At 40.2% G+C, this 24625-nt stretch overlaps 1 protein-coding gene across 4 annotated transcripts in view; it reads right to left on the bottom strand.

Moving 5' to 3' along the window:
* Positions 1–24625, bottom strand: part of cdh8 (cadherin 8) — a 331679-nt gene that overhangs the window by 19386 nt on the left and 287668 nt on the right. For 3 of the 4 annotated variants that reach the window (XM_057840449.1, XM_057840441.1, XM_057840457.1), the window contains exons 8-10: positions 20442–20578; positions 3609–3730; positions 2918–3035 (exon numbers count right to left, since the gene is read on the bottom strand). In XM_057840449.1, the coding sequence (XP_057696432.1) occupies positions 2918–3035; positions 3609–3730; positions 20442–20578 (377 nt within the window). Of the gene's footprint in view, positions 1–2917; positions 3036–3608; positions 3731–10751; positions 11861–20441; positions 20579–24625 lie in introns of those variants that run through there. The other variant, XM_057840466.1, reaches the window with a different exon arrangement.

Below are 24625 nucleotides of genomic sequence, written 5' to 3'. Positions count from 1 at the left end.
GTTTGATTTTAAAAGAATTTATTTCCAAATTAAAGTGGAAAATAAGTATTTGGTCACCTACAAAGAAGCAAGATTTCTGGCTGTCAAAGAGGTCTAACTTCTTCTAACGAGGTCTAATGAGGCTCCACTCGTTACCTGTATTAATGGCACCTGTTTTAACTCATTATCGGTATAAAAGACACCTGTCCACAACCCTCAGTCAGTCCCACTCCAAACTCCACTATGGCCAAGGCCAAAGAGGTGTCGTAGGACACCAGAGACAAAATTGTAGACCTGCACCAGGCTGGGAAGACTGAATCTGCAATAGGTAAAACACGTTGTGTAAAGAAATCAACTGTGGGAGCAATTATTAGAAAATGGAAGACATGGAAGACCACTGATAATCTCCCTCGATCTGGGGCTCCATGCAAGATCTCACCCTGTGGCGTGAAAAATGATAACAAGAACGGTGAGCAAAAATCCCAGAACCACACGGGGGGCCCTAGTGAATGACCTACAGAGAGCTGGGACCACAGTAACAAAAGCTACTATCAATAACACAATGCGCCGCCAGGGACTCAAATCCTGCACTGCCAGAGGTGTCCCCCTGCTGAAGCCAGTACACGTCCAGGCCCGTCTGCGGTTCGCTAGAGAGCATTTGGATGATCCAGAAGAGGACTGGGAGAATGTGTTATGGTCAGATGAAACCAAAATAGAACTTTTTGGTAGAAAAACAGGTTCTCTTGTTTGGAGGAGAAAGAATACTGAATTGCATCCGAAGAACACCATACACACTGTGAAGCATGGGTGTGTAAACATAATGCTTTGGGGCTGTTTTTCTGCAAATGGGCCAGTGTGTAAAGGAAAGAAAGAGTGGGGCCATGTATCGAGAGATTTTGAGTGAAATGCTCCTTCCATCAGCAAGGCATTGAAGATGAGACGTGGCTGGGTCTTTCAGCATGACAATGATCCCAAACCAGAGGTTGCGCTAGACATTTTCGTTGTCTGTCATTTTGACTGACAGGGTCATAAAAATCCGGTCATAATCTATTTTTACCCGTCACTTAAATTTTTAAAATGATAATGATGACATATTCAATAGTATTTAGTTTTCATTCATTTTTAATTAATATTGTACCGCTTGCTTGGCGGCGAAAAATTAGACACGGAAGTCGTGGTATTTTTCTCCCTCTTTTTACTCTGCTTACTATCCACTCGCTCTCGCTATATGATTGGCCGAAGAGTCGAAATGCTCTCCCGTGATTGGCCAAAGAGTCGAAATGCTCTCCCGTGAAATGCCTGTTTAAAAATGTTCCTGTTGTTACTTCTTGCGTTCGCTTAAAAGTGCTCATTTAAAAAGGAAAATCGATGGATGATACTACACACAGAGCGTATTATTAACAAATGCTAAAGTTGTATATTCATATAGCGAGAATAAGGAACGTCAATGACAAGCGCAGGCCCCCGCGAGTGGATAGTGAGGGGAATAGGATAGTGCGCCTACGCCCCCAAAGAAAAAGAAGGCAACTATATAGACCCCAATCACCAACGTCACACAATGATCTTAATTGTGGTTGTCAGCCCCAAATCTTCTAAATATATATTAAATGCATCTTACCTGGCACACCGGGTGCATCAATAAGAACCTCGCGTTGATGTGTCAATCACGGTCCCGCCGCCAGACCCCGGTGACGCTACAATATTCTGACAGAATAGCCAACGACGTCATGCATTAAGAGAGACAATAGCTAATTAATATGATCACTCGCCACCCTGTGGTCTGGGTTGTGAATTGCAACCTGTCAAAATGACGGATGGACTTCAGTTTTTTCCGTGACCGTTTTAAAAAAACGGTCAACGACGGAAAATATTCGGTTAACGCGACCCCTGTCCCAAACACACAGCCAGGGCAACAAAGGGGTGGCTTCGTAAGAAGCATTTCAAGGTCCTGGAGAGGCCTAGCCAGTCTCCAGATCTCAACCCCATAGAAAAAAAAGGAGTTGAAAGTCCGTGTTGCCCAATGGCAGCCCCAAAACATCACTGCTCTAGAGGAGATCTGCATGGAGGAATGGGGCAGAATACCAGCAACAGTGTGTGAAAAGCTTGTGAAGAGTTACAGAAAACATTTGGCCTCCGTTATTGCCAACAAAGGTTACATTACAAAGTATTGAGATGAACTTTTGGTATTGACCAAATATCTATTTTCCACCATGATTTGCAAATAAATTCTTTAAAAATCAAACTATGTGATGTTCTGTTTTTTTTTCCACATTCTGTCTCTCATGGTTGAGGTTTGCACATGTTGACAATTACAGGCCTCTAATATTTTCAAGGGGGAGAACTTGCACAATTAGTGGTTGACTAAATACTTATTTGCCCCACTGTATATTATCATCACAGAGTTGGCGTTGTCCTTGCAGATGCTACAAAATGTGTTCGCCTGTTAATCTTTGTCACAAATTATTGGAAGCCTTTATTTATTTTTCATTTTTGGATTAAACTTGTTAATTTTGCAGACAATAACATTTTGGGTATTTCACGACTAAAGCTAGACAAAATTTGTCTGAGTATTCGTTAACGAAAATGAGATGAACACATTTAGAAATGACTTAAATATGAGACTAATAAGTATTTTTTTACAAAAGACTATGACTAAAACGAAAAGTAGAAGGGATGCCAAAAACAGCACTTGTTCGTCCTAATTTTAGGTTGTGCAAACTGTTGACAAGTGCAATAATTACTCAACAAAAGCACAGTATAAACATCTCTGATAATCCGATGCCAAAAACTGAGCTGCATTGTTACAAATAGTGGCTAATGCATGACACAGTTACATTTTTTAGTTTGCAGCGTTTCAATGATTTCCCAGGGAACCATTTTTAAGTCAAAGGATCCCAATGTACTATAATGTATTCATGTTTAGTTTTCAATTGCTCACCTTGATTGTTCTTAATTGTGAAGTTGGGATTGTTGAGCATCTCGGGCACCAGACGGTACTCAAAGTAGTGGCCCTGGATTGGATCATCCCTATCGACGGCACTGACCGTTTGGATCACCTGTGTTAGGATAGAAAAAAAGGATAGATAGTAATCGCATGTGATGAAATATTTGCTGTTCACCACTCGGAGATTTGGATTCTTATCATCAAGGTTCTTTCCGGTCCAGCTCAAGCATCTCAGCTCTATCTGCTTATCTGTCATCAGTGTTCTTATCGCACAGTCGGATTGATTGGGAATTAGAATTTGAGGGCCCTCGGGATAGTTTGGGCTATTTTTCACCTCCGTCCAATAAAAGTGAATCCGACACATGTAGCTACCCTGAATAAGGTCTATTGATGAGAAGACAGGTAGGGGAATGCTAAGCACCAATCTGATACTCTTGGCAGGGCGATGTATTGTGCCATCTGGTGGGTCCACATGAAAGACATTCTCGAATGACCATGCGTTGATCAATCTTGACGACTATGCTCCCTCCTCCTTCTTTTCCCAGTACCCGATCCTCGACCTGGGAGGCTTCCCAGCGAAATAATTAAGGCCATAACTCACCACGACTAATCATTAAAGGGGAGAAAAGCGAGTGGTGGATGGATGCTTTGATGAACGAGTGTCTTTTTTATACTTTTCCCTTACCTGTCCGGGTTTTCCATTTTCACACAAGAAGGCTTCATACTCTGTAGCAAACTCTGGGGCATTGTCGTTTATGTCCATGACCCGGATCGCCACCACCGCTCGAGATATCTGACTGTGGTTACCTAGGAGACAGATGGATAGAAGACAGAAGATTTTGGTACTAAAATACAAAACAAAGCAGCAGGTGCATGAAAATGCCAGAAACTGTACATTACATGACATAGTTTTAATTTCCTTTGTTTTTCTGTTCATAATCCTCCCTTCATTTCCGGAGCTGAAAGAAGGGACGCATGATATGCAGCATCAATCTCCCTTTCAGTGATGCAAAAAAAATAATACAAAAGACACAATTCTATGTTGATTTTGTAAACCCCCTATTTATCTCACTTACGTCCCTTATGTCTAAAACATTTGGGTTTAAAGCTTTATAAAGGCACTCATTGAATTCATTAGCCGCCATTGACGATGCTAGACGTCCAATCCATTTTGACTGGGAATTTGGTTAATTTATTAAAAAATTATATTAGAAAAAAAAGATTCATATTTCAAAAATAATAGTATCAATTAATAATTGAGATCTGGTGTCACTTTTTGGGTTATGTACAGTGCATCACAAAAGTGAGTACACCCCTCACATTTCTGCATATATTTAAGTAGATCTTTTCATGGGACAACACTGACAAAATTAAACTTTGACTCATTACAGGAGTGCTGTAGGCATTGCTGCAGAGATTGCAGAGGTGGGAGGTCAGCCTGTTAGTGCTCAGACCATACGCCGTACTCTACATCAAATTGGTGTGCAAGGCTGTCACCCCAGGAGGAAGCTTCTTCTGAAGACGGTACACAAGAAAGCCCGCAAACAGTTTGCGAAGACATGTCAACTAGAGCTGAAACGAATACTCGAGCAACTCGAGTAACTCGAGTTTAAAAACTGATCCGAGTAATTTTATTCACCTCGAGTAATCGTTTATTTTGACAGCTCTAAGCACCACATTTTGCTCGGACTACTTTTAATGTGGGACAACGCGCTGATGTCACGTGCGGAGAGGAAGAAGGAAAAAAAAAAAAAGAAAAAAAAAACCTTACTGCAGCCGAAAGCCGAAACAAACAAGGCCGACGTTGTTAAATACTAGCCCGCACGATGCTACATTGGTAGCAGGTAGCGTCTGCTGTGTCTCATAGAGATCACATGTATGTTGAACTAGATGTGAAATGACAGACTCGGCCGCGTTTGGCCAGTGTTAGTTAACAGCCGCCATCTTAAAGCAGTATAGTGCTAAGCGCTAATAAAGAGCGCTAAGCGCTAATAAATAAGATTAACGTTACTGTCACTACTAGCTCACGTAACGTTAGCCCTGCGGAGGGCTAGGTTTCTATTAATTATGACCACTGTCGATGCGTGGCTACCGTGTCTTACATACAGGCTTTAACATAACATAGCGTTGTGGAGTGATGAGGGTGTAAAATAAAAACTTAATAATGCTAACTATCAATTTTAGCTCAGTAGTCATTGCTGGATAAAACACCAAGTAGCACTGGTCCCTAATGTGCTCCAATACAGCCTGTATCATACATTTATTTTGAACACTGCAAAGACTCCAAATCAGTATAGACTAACTTAAAACTTAACTAGAACTTAAAAATGGCTTGACACCAATAGAAATTCAATTGAAACATGTGGGAAAAAATCCTAACTTTTAAGTGATGTGTGTTATCAAGCGTGCCGGCATTTTTAGGTAAGATATATTTACGTGTATATATATATATATATATATATATATATATATATATATATATATATATATATATATATATATATATATATATATATATATATATATTATATATATATATATATATATATATATATATATATATATATATATATATTAATAAGATCTAAAAGTTTTTTGAGTGAAAGCAGTGAATTAGTCTTTTTTTAAATTCTAGTTACAGTTTGAGATGCAATTGTTGGCTGTTTTCAACAATATACATCGAAAATAAAGACACTGATTGACTGAAAATGGTTCAAGATTAGATGAAATGTCTTGTTTTCTCATGTATATTTATAATTGCTCTTCACCTAAAAATATATTTGTTTTATCCGTGTTTTATTTTTTCAGTCGATTACTCGATTACTAAAATATTCGATAGCTACAGCCCTAATGTCAACAAAGCAAATAGATTTCTGGAACCATGTCCAACGGTCTGATGAGACGGGCGTGTTAATATCGTGTAAAATTAATCATGCACTTTCAAGAGATTTTTCAGACGTTTCGGGTTCCAAATACAGTAGAACCTCGACATACGCTCGCATCGGCATACCATCATTTCGACATCTGACGTAAAATTTGACTCATTTGTCTCGACATGACAACATGCTCGAAATACGATGATTTATGACAGTATCACAATTTTAGTGTTTTCCCGCAAGGCGGACGCACGGCGGAGTTTCTTGTGAGAGAAATCATCATGGGTCCCAACAAGGTTAGTGCAGGCAGTGAAAAAATTTGACATTTGCCATTGACATTAAGAAGGAAATGATAGAAAGATATGAGCGAACTGGCTCGACAATATGGCCGGTCTCCTCAGACCTCCATTTGACAGTCTCTATAAATTAAGGTGACAATGAACGCTTTATTTATTTCCGATTTATTATTATTGACTCAATGAAACATCGGCAAGGAAGTCAGCAGCTTCGTCAGATTTTTAATCCTTTGTTTCAGAACTTTTGCAACACAACATGGCTACTGTCCGCAGAAGCTGACGCCAACAACAACATGAAAAAAAGCAAAAACCTCCCACTCTCCCGCACCTCTCGCTCTCTTGTCAGTCACATGGTGTGTTCAGGAACAGCATGCAAAACACAACCGCCACATTAGAACCCGATTCGCTACATTATTATTATCATCATATAATTATTATTTCAATTTGTATTTATATTTGTGCTGTTGTTGTTGTGTAATTCCTATGTGAAATTGTGCCAGCAGTACTTCTTAAGAATTTAGCGTAGGTACCACTATATGTTACTAGAACACAATGGAAACATTTTTTTCAAATGTTAATGCCCTAAGACATGACACAGTCACATGATAATTTCTTCGTACGCAAAATGTTTTGTGTATTCATCTTCCTTCAGTGAAATCTCACAGGATGAAACTCTGAGATGTTGAGGCTCTTTCGGAAAACCAGTTGCAGTTATTCTCTGATGACATTTTTGAAATATCACTTGTATTTAAAGAATAAATAAATAAATAATGGGAACTCAGCTAATGAGAATGACAGAGCAGAGAAATCCTCACACTCTAGTTTAAAACACAAGACTTTACATTCTTGCAGTGTCCTTGCCCCATCTGTTATCCTAAACTTCAGAACATGAATTCTCAAGCAGTTATGCATCTTAGCTAAACCTAACCTTCAGAACAGTATTTTTTTTTTTTTTTAAACTGTGGTTCTATCCTGTAAAGAAGAACTGGACATAGTACTGGTGATGTCACCCATAGTGTTCGTCTGCTCCCATTTGAAGCTAAGTCAAGAGGACATTGACACGAACTGTTCGTTCTGTGGAGATCATCCAGAGACAGTTCAGCACCTTTTTTGGACTTGCTCTTTTTCCAACAAATTTTGGAAAGATTTTGTAAGTTTGCTGACAGGAATCTACATGTGGACTTCAAGTTAAAATGGGAAAATGTCATTTTTTGTTTTTATAAAAAAATCAGGAATGAAGATATTTTTATTATTAATCTACTTCTTTTGTTGTCGAAATTCTACATCCACAAATGTAAGTTCAGCAAGCTGTTACCATCTTTTTCTCACTTCCACAATGAAACGGTATGCTACATAAATGTTTTAAAAAATCAAAGAATAGGAAAGCGGAAAGAAATAATTGATATTTGTGAAAAGCTGCGACTGTTTTGTGAATAGTTGCTTATAGTATTATTCATTCTTTTTTTCTTCTCTGATGTGTAATGTTTGGTATTTTTATACCCCCTGGCATATTTGTGTTTGTATTCTTTTGTTTTTTGGTCATATGATTGATTATTTTCTGTGTATTTTTGTGTTGGTATTGTTGTTTATTCTGTCGTGTTGTTGTTAATAAACAAAAATAAATAAATAAATGAAAATAAATAAATAAATTTGAAGCTAAGTTTTTACTCGTCAGGGCTCCGCCATGTTTTGGTTTCAACATTTGGGAAGCCCATATTTGGGGTATCTGGGCAATATGTGTTCTCTATATTAAGGAACCCCAATGTGGCTACTGTGTAAAGATTCCGAGAAGATCCCAGAAATACAAGTGGACCTCACCCCATCATTTTTTTCTAGATTACTACTATTGTGGTACCAAAAAAAAAAAAAAAACATCACTCCCCCTCATGCAATTTTCATGATAGACGATTTTAACCAGAATTTGGGCAGTTTAAAATAGTGTCAATGTAAACTGCTCCTTCCTGAAACCAGAATAGCTGGACATAGTGACTAAAATCGGCAGATTTTTGCAAACACTTCTGGGACTTTTGAAAGACGGGAGTTAGGCCTTTGCTATACTATCACCCGTAACCCATGAAGAACGCTAAGAATAGCTATTAAAAAAAGAGTACGAAAGGTGCATGGGATGTGCTCAATAATTTAATTAGGAAAGGTCCTACTAAATCATCATATCCGGATTATTTTATTGGCAAAAATGGCAAACAACATAATATGAACAATATAGTAAATAGTTTCAATGATTCTTTTGTAAATATTGGCCCAGAGTTGGCTTTTGATATTCCGGATCATGGAGGAGGTGAAGGATGCGTAAAAATTGTACCAAATTTATACTCATTCTTCCTCTCAGCAACAGACGAGCAGGAAGTGATAAATACTGTCCTCAAGTGTAAAAGTAAGCGATCTACTGATTGTCACGACATTGACATGACGTTGGTTAAGAGAGTCATCTTTAATATCGCAAAACCATTAACTTATATCTTCAACTTATCATTTCAATCTGGGTGTTTTCCTGAACAAATGAAAATTGCAAAAGTGATACCGTTATTTAAAAGTGGCGATAAATATAGTTTTATCAATTACAGACCAATATCTCTGTTGCCTCAGTTCTCTAAAATTCTTGAAAAACTTTTTTAATTCTCGTCTAGATAAATTTGTTGAGAAACATAACATAATAAATGAATGCCAGTATGGCTTTAGAACTGGAAGAACAACTTCTATGGCTATGATTGAAGCTATTGAAGAAATCACAAATGCCCTGGATCAAAAAAAATATGCAATTGCTATTTTCTGTGATCTTAAAAAGTCATTTGATACAATCAATCACCAAATTCTAATTCATAAACTGGAAAAATATGGAATCCGCGGGATTGCAGGGGATTGGTTAAAAGGTTATTTAAGCGAAAGGGTGCAGTATGTCAAAATGGGACAGTATACATCAAAACAACTTGGTATTGCTTGTGGTGTTCCTCAGGGGTCTGTGTTGGGGCCAAAACTTTTAAATCTATACATAAATGATATTTTTGATGCATCTCAATCCCTAAAATCCATTCATTTTGCAGATGACACCAATGTATTCTATAGTAGTAATAATTATAATGAGTTGATAAAGGTCGTGAACAAGGAGCCAATTACAATTAAAAAATAGATGGATATAAATAAATTGTCGTTAAATTTGAGTAAAACCAAAGCTATGATGTTTGGTAGCGTTAAAACTAATTCTGATTTGCATTTAATTATTGATGGTATCCAAATTGCAAATGTAGATGTGAATACATTTTTAGGTGTCAAAATTGACAGTAAACTGACATGGAAACCCCACATCAGACATATAAAAACAAAAATTTCCAAGAGTCTCTCAATTATAAACAAAGCTAAACAATTCCTTGACGAGAACGCACTCCGCACTTTATACTGCTCTTTGGTTCTTCCATACTTCTCATATTGTGTTGAAGTCTGGGGAAACACCTATCAAAGCACGATAAATCCTTTAGTCACCTTACAGAAACGGGCTGTGCGAATCATCCATAAGGTCAGGTTTCTGGAGCACACACATAATTTGTTTATTTACTCAAAGCTGATAAAATTTAACGATCTTGTAAAGTATAATACCTCAATAATCCTCTATAAAGCATTCAATAAATTATTACCAATTAAATTGCAAAACTTTTTTTTACAATGAGAGAGATAACTCATAACTTGAGAAGATATGGAGACTTTAAAATACCAAAAATTCGAACAACTCGTAAAAGTTTTTGTGTGTCTGTGTGTGGAGTGAAACTTTGGAATAATTTGGGAATGCAACACAAGCGATGCCAAGCTATCTACAGATTTAAACGGTTATACAAACTTATGGTCTGGTCACAGTATACTGATATAAGATCTTAATTACATCAATAAGTTGTCTTGGTATGAGTACTGGTTGTTTCTTACCATTTCTGGTATATTGCCCGTTACCATTGTTGGTATAGTTATTGTTGCCATTTATAATTTGTTTGTCCTGTGTTTGTGGCCTTTACCATAGTTGGTATGGTTTTACTTTCATTACCATGTTGGTATGAAATTGTTTTTTGCTTTGGGTGTTACCTGTGGTAACTTCATGTCAAGGGACAACATTTGTTACAAAAATGAAATTGTACATATCTGTTTGAACTGATTTTGGTTGCCTACATTTTTGGAAGGAAGTAGCAAGATTTTTTTGTTCCTAATTAGCTGAGAATAGGGGTGGGATTAAATAAATTTTCTTCTTCCCACTCCTTTTCAGGCATGTAGTTGATGTTGCTATGCCACTTAATTCTGCTGCTCTTTTTGTTATATGTTTATATGAGCTGTATATACTTGCTGTCTTGACAAGGAAAATCATGGCCTGAAATAAACAAATGAATGAATGAATGAATGAAAGGTAAGTCAAATGGCGATGGTTCACTATTTTTTTCCCAGTACTGTGCATTAGGTTAACATTGAACACTGTACCAAGAACAATTAGCATTTAAGCCATGGATTCATTAAAGCACTCTCATTTGCTGAGTTTTGATTGAATTAAAACAGCTCACTAGTCAGTTTGGACAAGGACATTAACACATATCAAGTAAACACATTTTTTTTCAACTGACACGCCTTACAGATTAAAGAACATCTGCAAAGCAGAAAAAAACTTACTGACGAGGTGGAAAATCTTTGCCGGCAGAGCTACAAACAGCTTTAGCCCGTACGCAAGGCTTTTATTTGCATACAGATTGTTTCAGGGGGGCTGTATGTCGCGATAAAGCTTAATGTAGCCCTTAAAGCTACTGGAACAGAAATTTACACCGCTTGTAACTTGTCTGTCTCCACCTCCTCGCGCTTAATCAAAGGAGGTGCACGTTAATTGCCAGACTAAATGAAAGTTGTCGCAATGCTTTTTTCTCAGGAAGGTTTGTCCCGCCGGCGTGAGGAATTGAACGTCTTGTTCTGATAAGCCGCCACCGCTGTTGTCGTGGTCTCGTCTGGCAGGCGTCGAGCTTGCCTGCTGGCTAAGTGACTGCGGGCTGAAGATATCGGTGGCTCACAACAACATCTCATTGGAAGTTTGCAGGGATTAATGCCACTGGGGGGAAGAGAGGTGGGTAATGCGGCAGCTTTGAGTGAAAGGGGCTAAACATAGAAGGTAGATGGGTAGTAGAAATAGTAGTAGTACATTTCAATTTTCCTCCATTTAGGGGACACCATTAACCACTTTAACACCAAATTGGCACATCTGAGGCGTAACGGTAGAGTCGGCATTTATTCGCTTGTGTCTTCTAGCCAGAACAGAGCTGCCCGTAGAGATGCCGTATGACTAATCGCATTCTATTCCCTGAGTGGTGCTGTAGGGGGGAAGAGTCACAAGTAGGATTGGGGTTCTAGAAAGGGCTGTTCGTCCGTGCCCTTAATCCATCCATCACTGTCGCACTTCACTTGAGCCTTTCTTTACAATTTACCTTTCTCATCCTTACATTACAATGGACCAAATGCACAGAAAAACATAATGCAATTCTAATGGAAAGACTCGGGGAGTTAGAGTTTTTTAGGTGTCCATTTATTTCAAGTTACTAGGAACGCCATCAGTTGGAAAAAATACTTCAATCCTGAAATGTGTCAGAATGTGCAGTTGTTTACCGTCAATAGTTTAGTGCTGTTACCTTTTGAAGATGAAATGTGAACAAATATTTTTAATTTTTAAAGATAAAGGGATACGGTGTATGTCTTTAAAACAACACTTGGTAGCTTTTCAGTTTTGGTCAATATTAGCGATGCCGGTGGACGAATGCGGTAGTGTTTTGTGTTAAAGTGCGTACGACAGGATAAAAAAAAGTCTTAAATAGCATTATTATGTGAATTAAAATAATATTTTTAGACGATTTGACTATAAACAACAATTTGGCAAAGCGCAGATGACGAGAAATTAGTGTCTTAATCCGCCATCTAGCCACGCCTACCATTATAGGGCTCTAGCGTCCCCAACAGGTGGATGACATCAGCGGGAGAATGGTTTCATCTGATTTAGTATGCAGCCCATTGAGGGGGAATTTATTGATAACGAGGAAAATGCGACGAACAGAGCCGCAAAATGTTAGTGTTTCAGTCTCTTTACTCCAATATTTTTAAATGATACCGTAATTTCCCGAATATAACGCGCACTAGTGTATAACCCGCACCCCAACTTTACCTGTAAAATCTAGGGAAAATTCTTGTACCCGTGTATAAAGCGCACCCCAATTTTAGCACCAATAAATATGAATCTCATGTCTCCAACTTTTATAAAGTAAGCGGTTGCAACATTTTTTAATCCTTTTGTCAAATATATATTTTTTAAAAAATAGAATATGAATTTTCTGTGGTAAAATTGCTCACAGTATACGATAATAATTTTCACAAACTAAGGAGTTGTAGCAAGTTTTAACAGAATTCACCAGCGGAACTTATGTTGGCAAGTTGTGTAGTTCCCGGGGAGAAAAGTTTAGTTAAGGGAACAGGCGGAAGTAAACAAATGTCCCGCGATTTGCGTTCAAGACGTACGTTGTTACTTTGTAAGTTTCAATGTAAATAAAACAACACAGTTTGGCTCAGTGGTTCGACACTCTTCCTCAGACTCCTGTTCTAGCTCACCACACAGTCAACATTTATACGAAATGGATCGCGGTATATGTTCTCTTCAAGACAACATTGCCAAGTGTCGGTATGTTGCAACGATAAGGTAAGAAAAATGGACCGGTAAATAATAAACGAATAGTACAAAATTTTTTAAAAATGTTATTAGATGTGAAAAATATAATGAAAACAATTATTTACCACATGAAACTTGATTATTATATCACTGACATTCGGATTAGGTAATATTGTGCTGGTCCATGCTTACAATGGAACATGAATCATGATTAATTTTTTTCTGTCTCCGTCCCTGTACCCGTGAATAACGGGCACCCATGATTTTATGAGTACATTTTGGGAAAAAAAGGTGCGCGTTATATTTGGGAAATTACGGTATTTTTTTATCGATTTTTTTCCAATTGGTAAATAAATGGTATGGTCATGACATATTACAGTCTTGTGCTAAATGGAATATAAAAATACTAAAAATGCATTTATTCAGTACAACATGGCAAAATTACTCCAAAATGGTCAAAACTGTAGACTTCACCTCCAGAACTCTATATTATGCCGCCTTAGTTAGTAAGGCTTTTGACATTTCCCTGACCCCCGGCTTCGGAGAATGTAAAAAAACCAAGAGGTGTGACAGATAGCCAACATGCTAACCCAAAACGAGTGACGTCTCAAAGTCTTATTTCCACTTTTCCGAGCGAAAAATCACACAAAATTAGCCCGGATCATGTCACACTGCCGCGGGGTTGTCGATTGTCTTCGCCGATCGGCAACCCGCCCGACAGAGAGCAAGTTACAGCTCGTTCGCCTGTTACTACGGACAGGAGAGCTCGCCGGGGAAGCAGCTGGAGAGTACTGCCGGACAAACTGGCCGATGTCGGAGGGACGCGTAGCTGCCCCATGGTCTACATGAATATGATGAAAAATCATGCTTAACTATACGGCGACGATGTAAACAAACAGCAGCGTGCAGTTGTTGTGCAGCTAACATGACAGACAGAATGTCTTAGGAGATCTTTTCTACCTGCCCATCCATGAAGAAACTTAAGTAAGTAGTACTTTATTTAAAGACAGTTTGTAGTGTTTACTTTGTAATCGCTGTATTCGCGGCTATTTTTAACACAAAGTTGCAATTTCTGATCGGGTGGGAAATTTGACAGACCACCGGGCACATGTAGAGGGCAATACACCGAGTTTAGTGCTCTCCCGGCGGGGGAATGTGCGACAAGCCGCCGGTGTCTTCGGCCGAATGGAGAAGGAGCATTTCAGCCACAAAATGCAAGCAACCTACGTATTAAAATGATCCCAGCATTTGACATAATACAAAACACGATGTTTACTCACTTCCTCGTAAGTCCAACAATAGTAGGGCTTGTTTTGGCCAATATCTACCGTTGAATGGGAACCTTTTGAAACCCCAAAAAGGCTCACGCCTCTACCTGGTGCGGCAAATTTTTTCTGCAGCTGTTTGGCTGGCGTGATGCGAAAAATATACGTATTAATCCGCAAAATCAGCTGAATCCTTAGTCCTTCTCATACAACAGTACGGCTGGATAGTGAGAGGACTCCTTCTGCCATACATGTCACAGCGCCCTCTTTCTCAACTCGAGACTGGAGCCGGAAGTCACTCATTTTCATGGCACGGGTTTAAAAAAACTAAATAGATATAGCGATCGCTTCCACACACATTCAAGTGGTCCATTTCATTCAGAAGCATAAAATACCGCGGAAAATATGAAAAAAAAAAAACATGATTTTTGCTGTCATAGGCGCTTTAAGGAAGACTGCGTTTCCCATGAGGACCAGCGCACGCCCACGCAGTGTCATCAATCAATCAAAAATCAATCTCCATGAATTAACAATTTTGTTTCCAGCGGCTGTATGAAGGATGAATAGTAATCAGGTAATGAATCCATGAGATGCAGTCGGACATCCGGGCATTTAATGACGTCACCAGCCACAACAAAGCGTCGCCATATTGACAATGGGGTAAAAGACCAGTCACTTATAATAGAAACGCATTGAACTTGTTTTATTTGCCGTCTTTTTTCCGTCGGAATGGCTAAAAGTTGCCGTGTTGCAGGTTGTCACACAAGGAAGCGTTCGGAGCTGCATTTGAAGTTCTTCATTCTTCCACGTGAGGAAAAAAAGGAGTAACAAATGGCTGAGCGCAATTAATCGAGGAACAGTAAAAGAAGACAGTTCTGTGGACTATTTTCGCCCGTGGGAACCTAAATACAAGCACATTTACGTTTGCAGGCGACATTTTATTACTGGTGAGTTTAATCGATTATTTTTTGCCCCAATTAGCTGCTACGATTCAATAGACTAGGCAATGGTTATTTTTACCTTAACCGCCAACTCGCAAAGCGTTTTTTTTCTTTTGCCGTGAACTGCTCTGATGAGTCAATCGGTATATTATTGGCCTGGTGGGAATTGTTTTTTATTTGCCGTGACGTGTTGACGGCTAAATAAAGCTTGGAGGCGAATATCCGGTAACGTATATACTACCAATTTTCTCAGTTCCACAAAGTAAATATTCCACGTAAATGATAAAGGTCAACTTACTGGGTGACTTTATGAGGTAGTTGTAGATGTTTCCGAACTCCACTGCAGGTCATTCCTTTGTTTATCCAGCTATCAGCTGTGACTTTGCTGCGTCACGCCAGCAAGTGAAAGCCGGGCCAATGTTTATTCTGTATATCCTGATAGCCTCTCTTTTTTTTCCTCCTCAGACAATTTTCTCATTTGTTGCTCTGCCATCTCTGCAGAATTCGCGGGAAAGCGTTCACATCAACGTCCGTCTTTATAATGAATGATGAAAGGGGGAAGTGACGTACAGTGGAGAGAACAAGTATTTGATACACTGCCAATTTTGCTGGTTTTCCCACTTGCAAGCCATGTAGAGGTCTGTAATTTGTATCATAAGTTCTCTTCAACTGTGAGGGACGGAATCTAATACAAAAATCCAGAAAATCACATTGTATAATTTTTAAATAATAAATTTGTATTTAACTGCATGAAATAAGTATTTGATACATTACCAACTAGTAAATGTTTCGGCTCTTAGTTCTTTTTTTAAGAACCCCTCCTGTTCTCCACTCATTACCGGAAGTAACTGCACCTGTTTTGAACTTGTTACCTGTATAGAAGACACCTGTTCACATGCTCAAACAAACAAACTCCAACCTCTCCACAATGGCCAAGACCAAAGAGCTGTGTAAGGACATCAGGGATAAAATAATAGACCTGCACAAGGCTGGGATGGGCTACAGGAAAATAAGCAAGCAGCTTGGTGAGAAGGTAACAACTGTTGGAGCGATTATTAGAAAATGGAAGAAGTTAAAGTTGACGGTCAGTCTGCCTCGTTCTGGGGTTCCATGCAAGATCTCACCTCGTGGGGCACCACTGATCATGAGCAAGGTGAGGGATAAGCCCAGAACTACACGGCAGGACCTGGTCAATGACCTGAAGAGAGCTGGAACCACAGTCTCGAAGAAAACCATCGGAAACACATTACGCGGTCATGGATTAAAATCCTACAGCGCATGCAAGGTCCCGCTGCTGAAGCCACTGCATGTCCAGACAAGTCTGAAGTTTGCCACTGACCATCTGGATGATCCAGAGGAGCAATGGGAGAAGGTCATGTGGTCGGATGAGACCAAAATTGAACTTTTTGGTCTAAACTCGGCTCGTCGTGTTTGGAGGAAAAAGAAGGATGAGTACAACCCCAAGAACACCATCCCAACCGTGAAACATGGAGGAGGAAACATCATTTTTTGGGGCTGCTTCTCTGCCAAGGGTACAGGACGACTGCACCGTATTGAGGGAAGGATGGATGGGGCTATGTATCGCCAGATCTTGGCTGACAACCTCCTTCCTTCAGTGAGAGCCCTGAAGATGGGTCGTGGCTGGGTCTTCCAGCATGACGACGACCCAAAGCACACAGCCAAGGCAACTAAAGAGTGGCTCCGTAAGAAGCATCTTAAGGTCCTGGAGTGGCCTAGCCAGTTACCGGATCTGAACCCGATAGAAAATCTATGGAGGGAGCTGAAAGTCCGTGTTGCCCGGCAGCAGCCCCGAAACCTGAAGGCTCTGGAGAAGATCTGCATGGAGGAGTGGGCCAAAATCCCTGCTGCAGTGTGTGCAGACCTTGTCAAGGACTACAGGAAACGTTTGGTATCTGTAATAGCAAAAAAAGGTTTCTGTACCAAATATTAAGTTCAGTTTTTGTGATGTATCAAATACTTATTTCATGCAATTAAATGCAGATTTATTATTTAAAAATCATACAACGTGATTTTCTGTTTTTTTTGTATTAGATTCCGTCCCTCACAGTTGAAGAGAACTTATGATATAAATTACAGACCTCTACATGCTTTGCAAGTGGGAAAACCAGCAAAATTGGCAGTGCATCAAATACTTGTTATCCCCACTGTATGTCGTAAAGCATTTAGCACATTTGCAGTTTTTTTTTTGTGTGTGTGTGTGTGGCAGGGTTCCTGTCGCTCTCCTCAAAGTTAATTAGTGCTGGTGAAAGCGATACTTACCCCCTCGAAATATTAAAAAGAGTCATTCAATTAGTTGTCAGTCGACATATTATCACAATGTTATGAAAATGTTTTACAAAGGTTGAAAAGTTACCTAGTGTCGCTTAAAGCCAACGCTACATGCCACCCATTAGCATTTTATTTTAAGACGTTTAACAGTGACCTGAACTCAACAGATACCAGACAGAAAATTAATATTTGCACCATTCGCAAGTTTTTCAATAAAAAATAACTAGCGGCACATAATTAGTATATGTGGATATTTTCTAGGAAGACAATAGGGGCTTAAAAACAAACAAAGAAACATTTTAACACGACACTTCCGATCAACGTCAAAGTTTAGCCTTTTTTTCCAACAGAGGTGGAATATTGGTGATGCAATATTTTCACGGTAGGACATCATCACGAGAGAAAATGCAAGCAAGTTTTAAACGTTCCGGTATAATGTAGAAAAGCCTCTCTATCACTTGGCGTGTCCGTGCGGCATCCTGCCGAGTGGCATGCGAGCTTTCTCTTTGCTTTGTCTCCCCAAGTGTCTCAGCGTCCCGCTTATGGACATACGAGAATCTCGCATTAACAGAATAAACCATCTAACAACCAGCTGCTCATCCTTGTTGTCTCCTGTGATGGAATTTGTATCGAAGTGCATCCGAATCATTTGTGCTTACAAGTGAACATTAACTATGTCCTTTAGTTTACTTAAGCCAGAAATATTATTTTGTTCATGTTATGCTGTCCTCTATTTTAATATTACGGCGTACTTATTAGGGGTGCAACGGTTCAGTTAGCCCACGGTTCGGTTTGAACCTCGGTTTTGGAATCATGGTTTCGGTTCAGTTTCGGTTTGCGTTTTGCATTTTTTTTTTTTTAAACTGCCTTTATTTTGCTTTTTAAAAAAATGAAATACATATTTAAAATGTAAACATTTTCGACTGTTAAAATGCCTCTTAGCTCTTTGGCTAGTGTAGTGACTGACTACTGTTATACACACACAGTAGTAAAAAAGTTACTTGGCAAAGTAACTGGTGATACCTTTCATGTTTTTTTTCATTAAAAAAAACAAAAAACAAAAACATAGTAACCTTTGCTATGTTTGGAAGTAATTTAATGTTGTGAATCAACCGTTAAAGTTGATAAAATTGCTCCCGATTTTGCATTAGTTCCCTTCTGTCTACTTTCGACACGTGAACATTTTAAAACTATTTCATCCCTTAAAGACAGACTCAAATCAAGATTTTGCCGATTTAGGAGTATTTTAGATAAAAAGTTACTTAGGTTTGCTAGGAAGGTTCACTGCAACAGAGCCTTTCTGAGAAGTTTACTGCTCTAAAATGGCGGCCGTTTACTAACGCTAGCGAGTCTGTCATTTCGCATGTAGTTCTATATGCACGAGATATCTAAGCGTAGGTTGTAGGCTGTCGGCTACAGTCAGGAAATATTGGAGCCACCTAGCTTAGCATCGTGTTTGCTACAGTGTCTCAAACACTCTTCCCTCTCCGTGTCTCTGACTTTTCTCGCGTCATACGTATTAACGCACATTGTCTCGTTGCCGAAACGGTGACCAAATCCGAACGGATGAAAATAAAAAAAACAATGCACGAAAAACGTACAGATTTTGAACGTAACGTACGGCGTACACATTTAAAAATCAGTGCTCACTTGTACAAATTACGCCGAGACCGTACAACTTGACAGGTATGAATTATAGTGGACCGTCACAGTTAGGTAGTAGCACTCTGTAGCACGGGACGTCCAACTATATCAGTGGTCAGGGCGAAACTATGTGCTTTAGCAAAATCATCTTCGATGGCTTTGCGTGCCATTTCTTAAATGTCGGGGATTACGTTGTTGGAGGAATATGTACGCGAGGGAACAATGTAACGCGGGTCAAGCGTTGCAAATAAATTAACGAAGCCCGCCGTGTGTTTTCACTGGTGTCATCTTCGGGATTGTCCTGCTCTGAGAAATTGATATCTGTGGGTGATGCCAGCTGAGGTGCCAGAGTCATGTTATAAAAGTGTTGCCATTAGAATAGGGAACAAGCGCTGAGCAATGCTGGCAAATTGTTGTTTTTTTTTTTTTCAATGTTTTCTCTCACTCCGCATTGTAGTCCATGGGGAAACCGAAATGTTGCCACACCGCAGATTTGAAAGAAGCTGGAGCTTCCTCAAAATTCGGTCTCTCCACTCCTCCGCTCGCCATAGCTATTTGTTTTCTTTCTTGTTTCACTTTCACTTCACTCGTACGCGAGAGAGGGCGTTACTCGGCTTCTTTTACACAGGTGTTTGACAGCGATCGGACATTTACTTGCGGGGCGGGAATTTCTCCACAGCGGTGCTTCATGTCACACACAGGCACACAGAGCTTGACCAATTCATTCCACAAGCGTTCGGAATAAATTAATTGCAAAACCGAAAAGGCGCGGTTCATAAAGGCGTATTGAACCGTACAGGGCGAACCGTACGGTTCGGCTTTGAACCGCAAACCGTTGCACTGCTAGTATGTATGGCTGCCCATTCTCTCTAAGCTGGATTGCACTTCCGTTACGTCTCTAGACTTCAGCCCCCATGGTAAGTGCTTGTACTAGTATATGAATAACATGGTTTATATACTTTCAAATTCCTTTTTCAGAATATTTGAGGCCTTAAAACATTATTTAAGGATAACATGGGAGGTCATGGGGGCATGCATTGACTGGAATTCAGATTTTTCATAAGGATAAAAATCAATTCATGACACAAGCACATCCATGTTACAAGCTTGGTCGTGCAATGGACTGTGCACGTATCATGAGGGGGACCACTCTTTCATATAACCATTGTCTCACATCCGATATGACCTCAAAAGCTGAAAGAAATGTACACTTAATGTTCTGTCTGAAAAAGGCAAGAAAATCCATGTTTGCCCGACTGTTATACTTTAACGTGCCAACTTGTTAAAAATGTACTATAAAAAGAGCTAACGGTGAAGCCACAGAGGAAAAAAATAACTCAAAAGAGGTTTGGACTTCAATCCAATTTATTTTGTGTTGGTTCATTTGATGGAGAACACCGATACAGGTGTGTGTGTGTGTGTGTGTGTGTGTGTGTGGGGTGGGTTTGGGGGGCAGGAAAAAGCATGATTTTGACTCGGAGTTTAAATTATATCTGATAGCGATGATTCTCAATAACACACTTACGGACTTCAGTAGCAGTGACAGTAATGTTGTGCCACATATCAGTCTCTCGGTCCAGCGGTTTGGCCAGTGTGATCTTGCCGTCATCAACATTAATGTTGAATTGCCTCTCCAGGTCTGTGTGCCGGTCGATAAAGTACCTGTGTGAAGGGGAAAAAACGTTATTTCAACCAAAACACAACAGCACGGGTGAAGGAATTCAAACAAATGCCTGTTGAAGTCGTTGAAAATCAATAATTATCGCTTGAAGAATAATTACACAAGCAGCAGGGCTTGGGGCATTAAAGATTACTCGGGTCGAGCAGAACATCGTCATTTGCCCCACCATTAACACCATTTGGGGTCTGTCAACAATCAATGACTCCAAAAAGAGATATAGATTAAAAAAACAAATAAAAATTCTACACAATAGGCTTCATTGAACAAAAGTACACTTGTTTATCGTGACAGTATGCACAAGAGTCTCAAGGACCCATGCACCAAGCTCCCAAACAGGTCAGCCATTTTGTCAGAAGATTAGAAGCATTATAAAAGAAAAAACATGTTTTGGTCTGTTACATCCTGTTGATTTGAAATTTGAAACACAAACCGACCTAAAACAATAATTTTAAAACCCTAGTCTGGCTGAAACCATATTGTACAAAAAACTCTGCTTTAAAACCTAAACCACAGTAGGCCCCTTTGGCCACGTGTGAAAGGAGAAAGAAATAATAAAAGCAGTGGCCCAGATTCCAATTGTTGGAGAGAAGTAGCGAGCCGTGACATTTCCATTTTTTATTTTAAATTTATTTATTTTTAGACGAAATGGTGTAAACTCCTCGAGACACCATGCAAGGAGAGATGTCCACTAGGACCTCCGAAGAAACTGCACTCCCCCCTGTCCTCTTTTCCCTTCCCTGGCCCCCCACAAGAGCACTTTCAAGACAGGCCGACAGCAGCAAACCACTTGGGAGCGCAGCAGTAGCAACAGAATCTCTTCTCCAGCTTCTTGACAGCCTCACGCCCGAGCGACGAGACACACAGCCTGAAATGTTCTGCCACCTGTCACTCAAACTGACAGCTCGCTGAGAGAAAGAATTAAAAGCAAATAAAAAAAAAAAAAAATCGTATCCAGCTTTGCCATTTTTTTCCCAGAGTGTGATGATGTGAACCGCGAAGGTTTAACAGTAGAAGCGTGACCTCACTCTTAGCGAGTCGTCGTCATATAAAAGAATGTTCTGACTCGTATTTCAAGTGTTGGCTTCATTTTGCTTCTTGTTGCCGTAAAACTCTCAGTGGCAAACCCCTGGCAGATCAGCCGTCAATCATTGTGTGCAAAGCATCTTTGTGTATGTTTGTTACCTGCTTATATGAGCATTTGTTTTGTAGCTGCTGTTTGCTTGGATTTCAGCTGAGATACATTTCGACAACAAAGTAAATTGTGTGAAAATTGAAGTAAAAACATCCTAACATTTAGTATTAAAGAGCCTCTAAATTGACAGACTTGGGTCGCTGGCTGAGTGCCGGTGGGTTAGTGGGGTGTCACCTATACGGGTGGGGATCCTGTCCTGCCCCAGGCCTAGTGGGCCATGCGGGACCTGCTGTGTGCCGTGTCGGTTGGGGGGCTGTGGCTGGTGGGCGGGCGGCGGTGGGGGCATTAGCGCGTCTCCTCATCCCTTCTCTGAAGGCCTGTTAAGGGGGTGCGGATGGTCCAAGGACCACCCTGGGTCCCGGGGGGATGGCTGCAGCCCCCTTACTGGAGCTGAGAGCGGAGGGATGGGTTACACTGGCTAACCCCACCTGATTGGCTGGGGAGGGGCTGTGGCCCTGGGGCGGCCCCCACGCAGCATTTCCACTTGTCTACAGGACTATCGCACATCTGATGGGATTCACGCATGACTGGGTGCAATTAAACACACTCTAGTACAGAGAATGTCAGTACCAGGATTGGCAATCAGGCAGCATAGAATAGGATGTCAACATATCCACACGTAAAGGTGATTCACATATTACTGGGTTTTACACCTCATATTGCTGATTTGTGTACGCTCCACTCTGCCTAATCACATCACGTTTTGACTTACCGCCCCTCCTTATTCTCCTCGGCCCCCCGATGGTGTCCAGGGGAAATACAATTAGCTAACAATAGCACTACTATATTCATACGTAGTGCGTTCAACGTATTTCTTGTCGCTGCTTGTCCTTCTCCTCTGTCTCTGTCTCTGCTCTATTTTCCTTTTTGACCCCCAATAACCCCTTCCTGCTCGCTGTTTTCTCCTACGTACAATCACAATGGGAGTATATCATACTCCCATGTGATACATTAAAACTGTTCGAACCATAAGAACATTCAGAATCCCATTCTGCGTGTTAAAGCAGCTGAACAGGACATGTTAAAATAAATAAATTAATTAAAATTAAAAAGTGTCTCTTTTATGAACCTACGACTGATGAGCGACAATAAGCTAGAATTTTCTTTTCGTTTTAGCATAATTTGTTTCGACGCCTGCTCTACGCAGGGGCAAAGGGGCAGTGCTCCCTCAAATCAAGATTTTGCCCCATCAAATCAAAATTTTAGAAGTTGAGAAGCACATTTTTAATATACTCACAAAATTAAAAGGGGAAACGGGACATGAAGTCGATATCGTATCAGGGCAGTTTACATGGCAACTCTGCGACACCAAAACCCAATGACTGAGTAGGAGACTCGCCTCGCGTGCATATGGTGTCGGCGAAGAGGGAAGGCAAAGACGTAAAATTCTGAATCTTGCCTCCAAAGTGGAAGAATCCGATTGCGGGGGATTGAGGGGGGGCTTCCTCGGCATGCATATCAAAGGCTCCCGTAGCGGGAGACCGCGCCGATAACGTTAGCACTCGTGCATGTCACATTGGGCGTGCGCAGCGGTGCTACTAAACATTAACAACAGCAAATATGGCGGAATGTCGGCTTTAATTTACTGTTTTAATAATATTTTTTAAATCAAATATGTTAAATGTTTCCATTTTTGTGCCTTTTTGAACAAAAGAAAAATGCCATTGCTTTGAGTGGGCGTAGTTCCCAGGGTTTCTAAAAGTATAGTAGGAAGTAGAGCCTTTAGCTACCGTCCTGTCTTATGGAATCAGCTTCCAGCTAGTATTAAAGAAGCCGACACAGTCTGTACATTTACATAAGCATAAGCTGACCAAGCTTATCGTCAGGCTAGTTGAAATCGGACTAGACTCACAGTTCAGTCTAAGCTGCACGAGAAGCTATAATGCTGGGGGAAGTATAGCCACTGAGTCCTATCTCCTTTTTCCTCACTCTACCTACCACTTGTCTTACTTTATTTCTCTTTTCTAATTTTAATATCTAGTTGACTAGTCTCTTCATCGCTAGTCACCCGGTGTCCCCTTTCCCCCTCCCGGGGACGGGGGGGTATTTTTCAACCTCAGCCTCCTGACTATCTGGCCCCCTGGGTGGATGGACATCCTTGTTGTCCCCCGTCTCATCTGGCTAGATGGAGATCCTCTTGTTCCCTCACTCTATTGCATCTCTACAAACTGTAACTCCGTCTGCTAATTCCCATTAGCAGTCTTGGTGCATCTTGTCTATCCGTCCTGGGAGTGGATCTTTCCTGATTGTGGTTCTCCCCAAGGTTTCTCATTTTTTCCAAAGGGTTTTTGGAGTTTTTCCTTGCCGACATGGAGGGTCTAAGGATGAGGGATGCCCAGGACTTGGACTAGAACTTTATTTAATTCTACTGTTTCTGACTGTGTATCATATTGCCTCTGCAAAGCCCTTTGAGACAACCTTGTTGCAATATTAGGCTATACAAATACTATACTATACAAATTGAATTGAATTGAATTAGTGTGGTGCTGCTCCTGCCTATAAATATTTTTTTTTCCTCGGTGTCATTATATGTATTGTTATATATGTGCATATGATGACCCCTACACATTTCTGACTGCCCTCTCATACATGCCTGCCTACAACCGGCCCTGGTTTGTTTGCCAACTGCATGATTTTGTGGTAGAAATGGGTAAGTTATTGCTACTAAGGCAGACTGTGTCCTGTGCTACTAGACGTGACACCAAAAATATAGGAAAAAGCAAAATAGTACATTATTTAGTGTTAATCAGAAGCACTTTGCTTTGATTACTTGAAAAGTGGTGGGTATAGACTTCGTATATCCACTTATATGCAGAAAATTGTTCAAATCAATTGG

Source organism: Corythoichthys intestinalis, chromosome 1, assembly GCF_030265065.1.
Source record: "Corythoichthys intestinalis isolate RoL2023-P3 chromosome 1, ASM3026506v1, whole genome shotgun sequence".
NCBI classification, from domain to species: domain Eukaryota; kingdom Metazoa; phylum Chordata; class Actinopteri; order Syngnathiformes; family Syngnathidae; genus Corythoichthys; species Corythoichthys intestinalis.
Note: the sequence above shows the minus strand (reverse complement) of the source record. Positions and strands in the feature narration are given on the sequence as shown.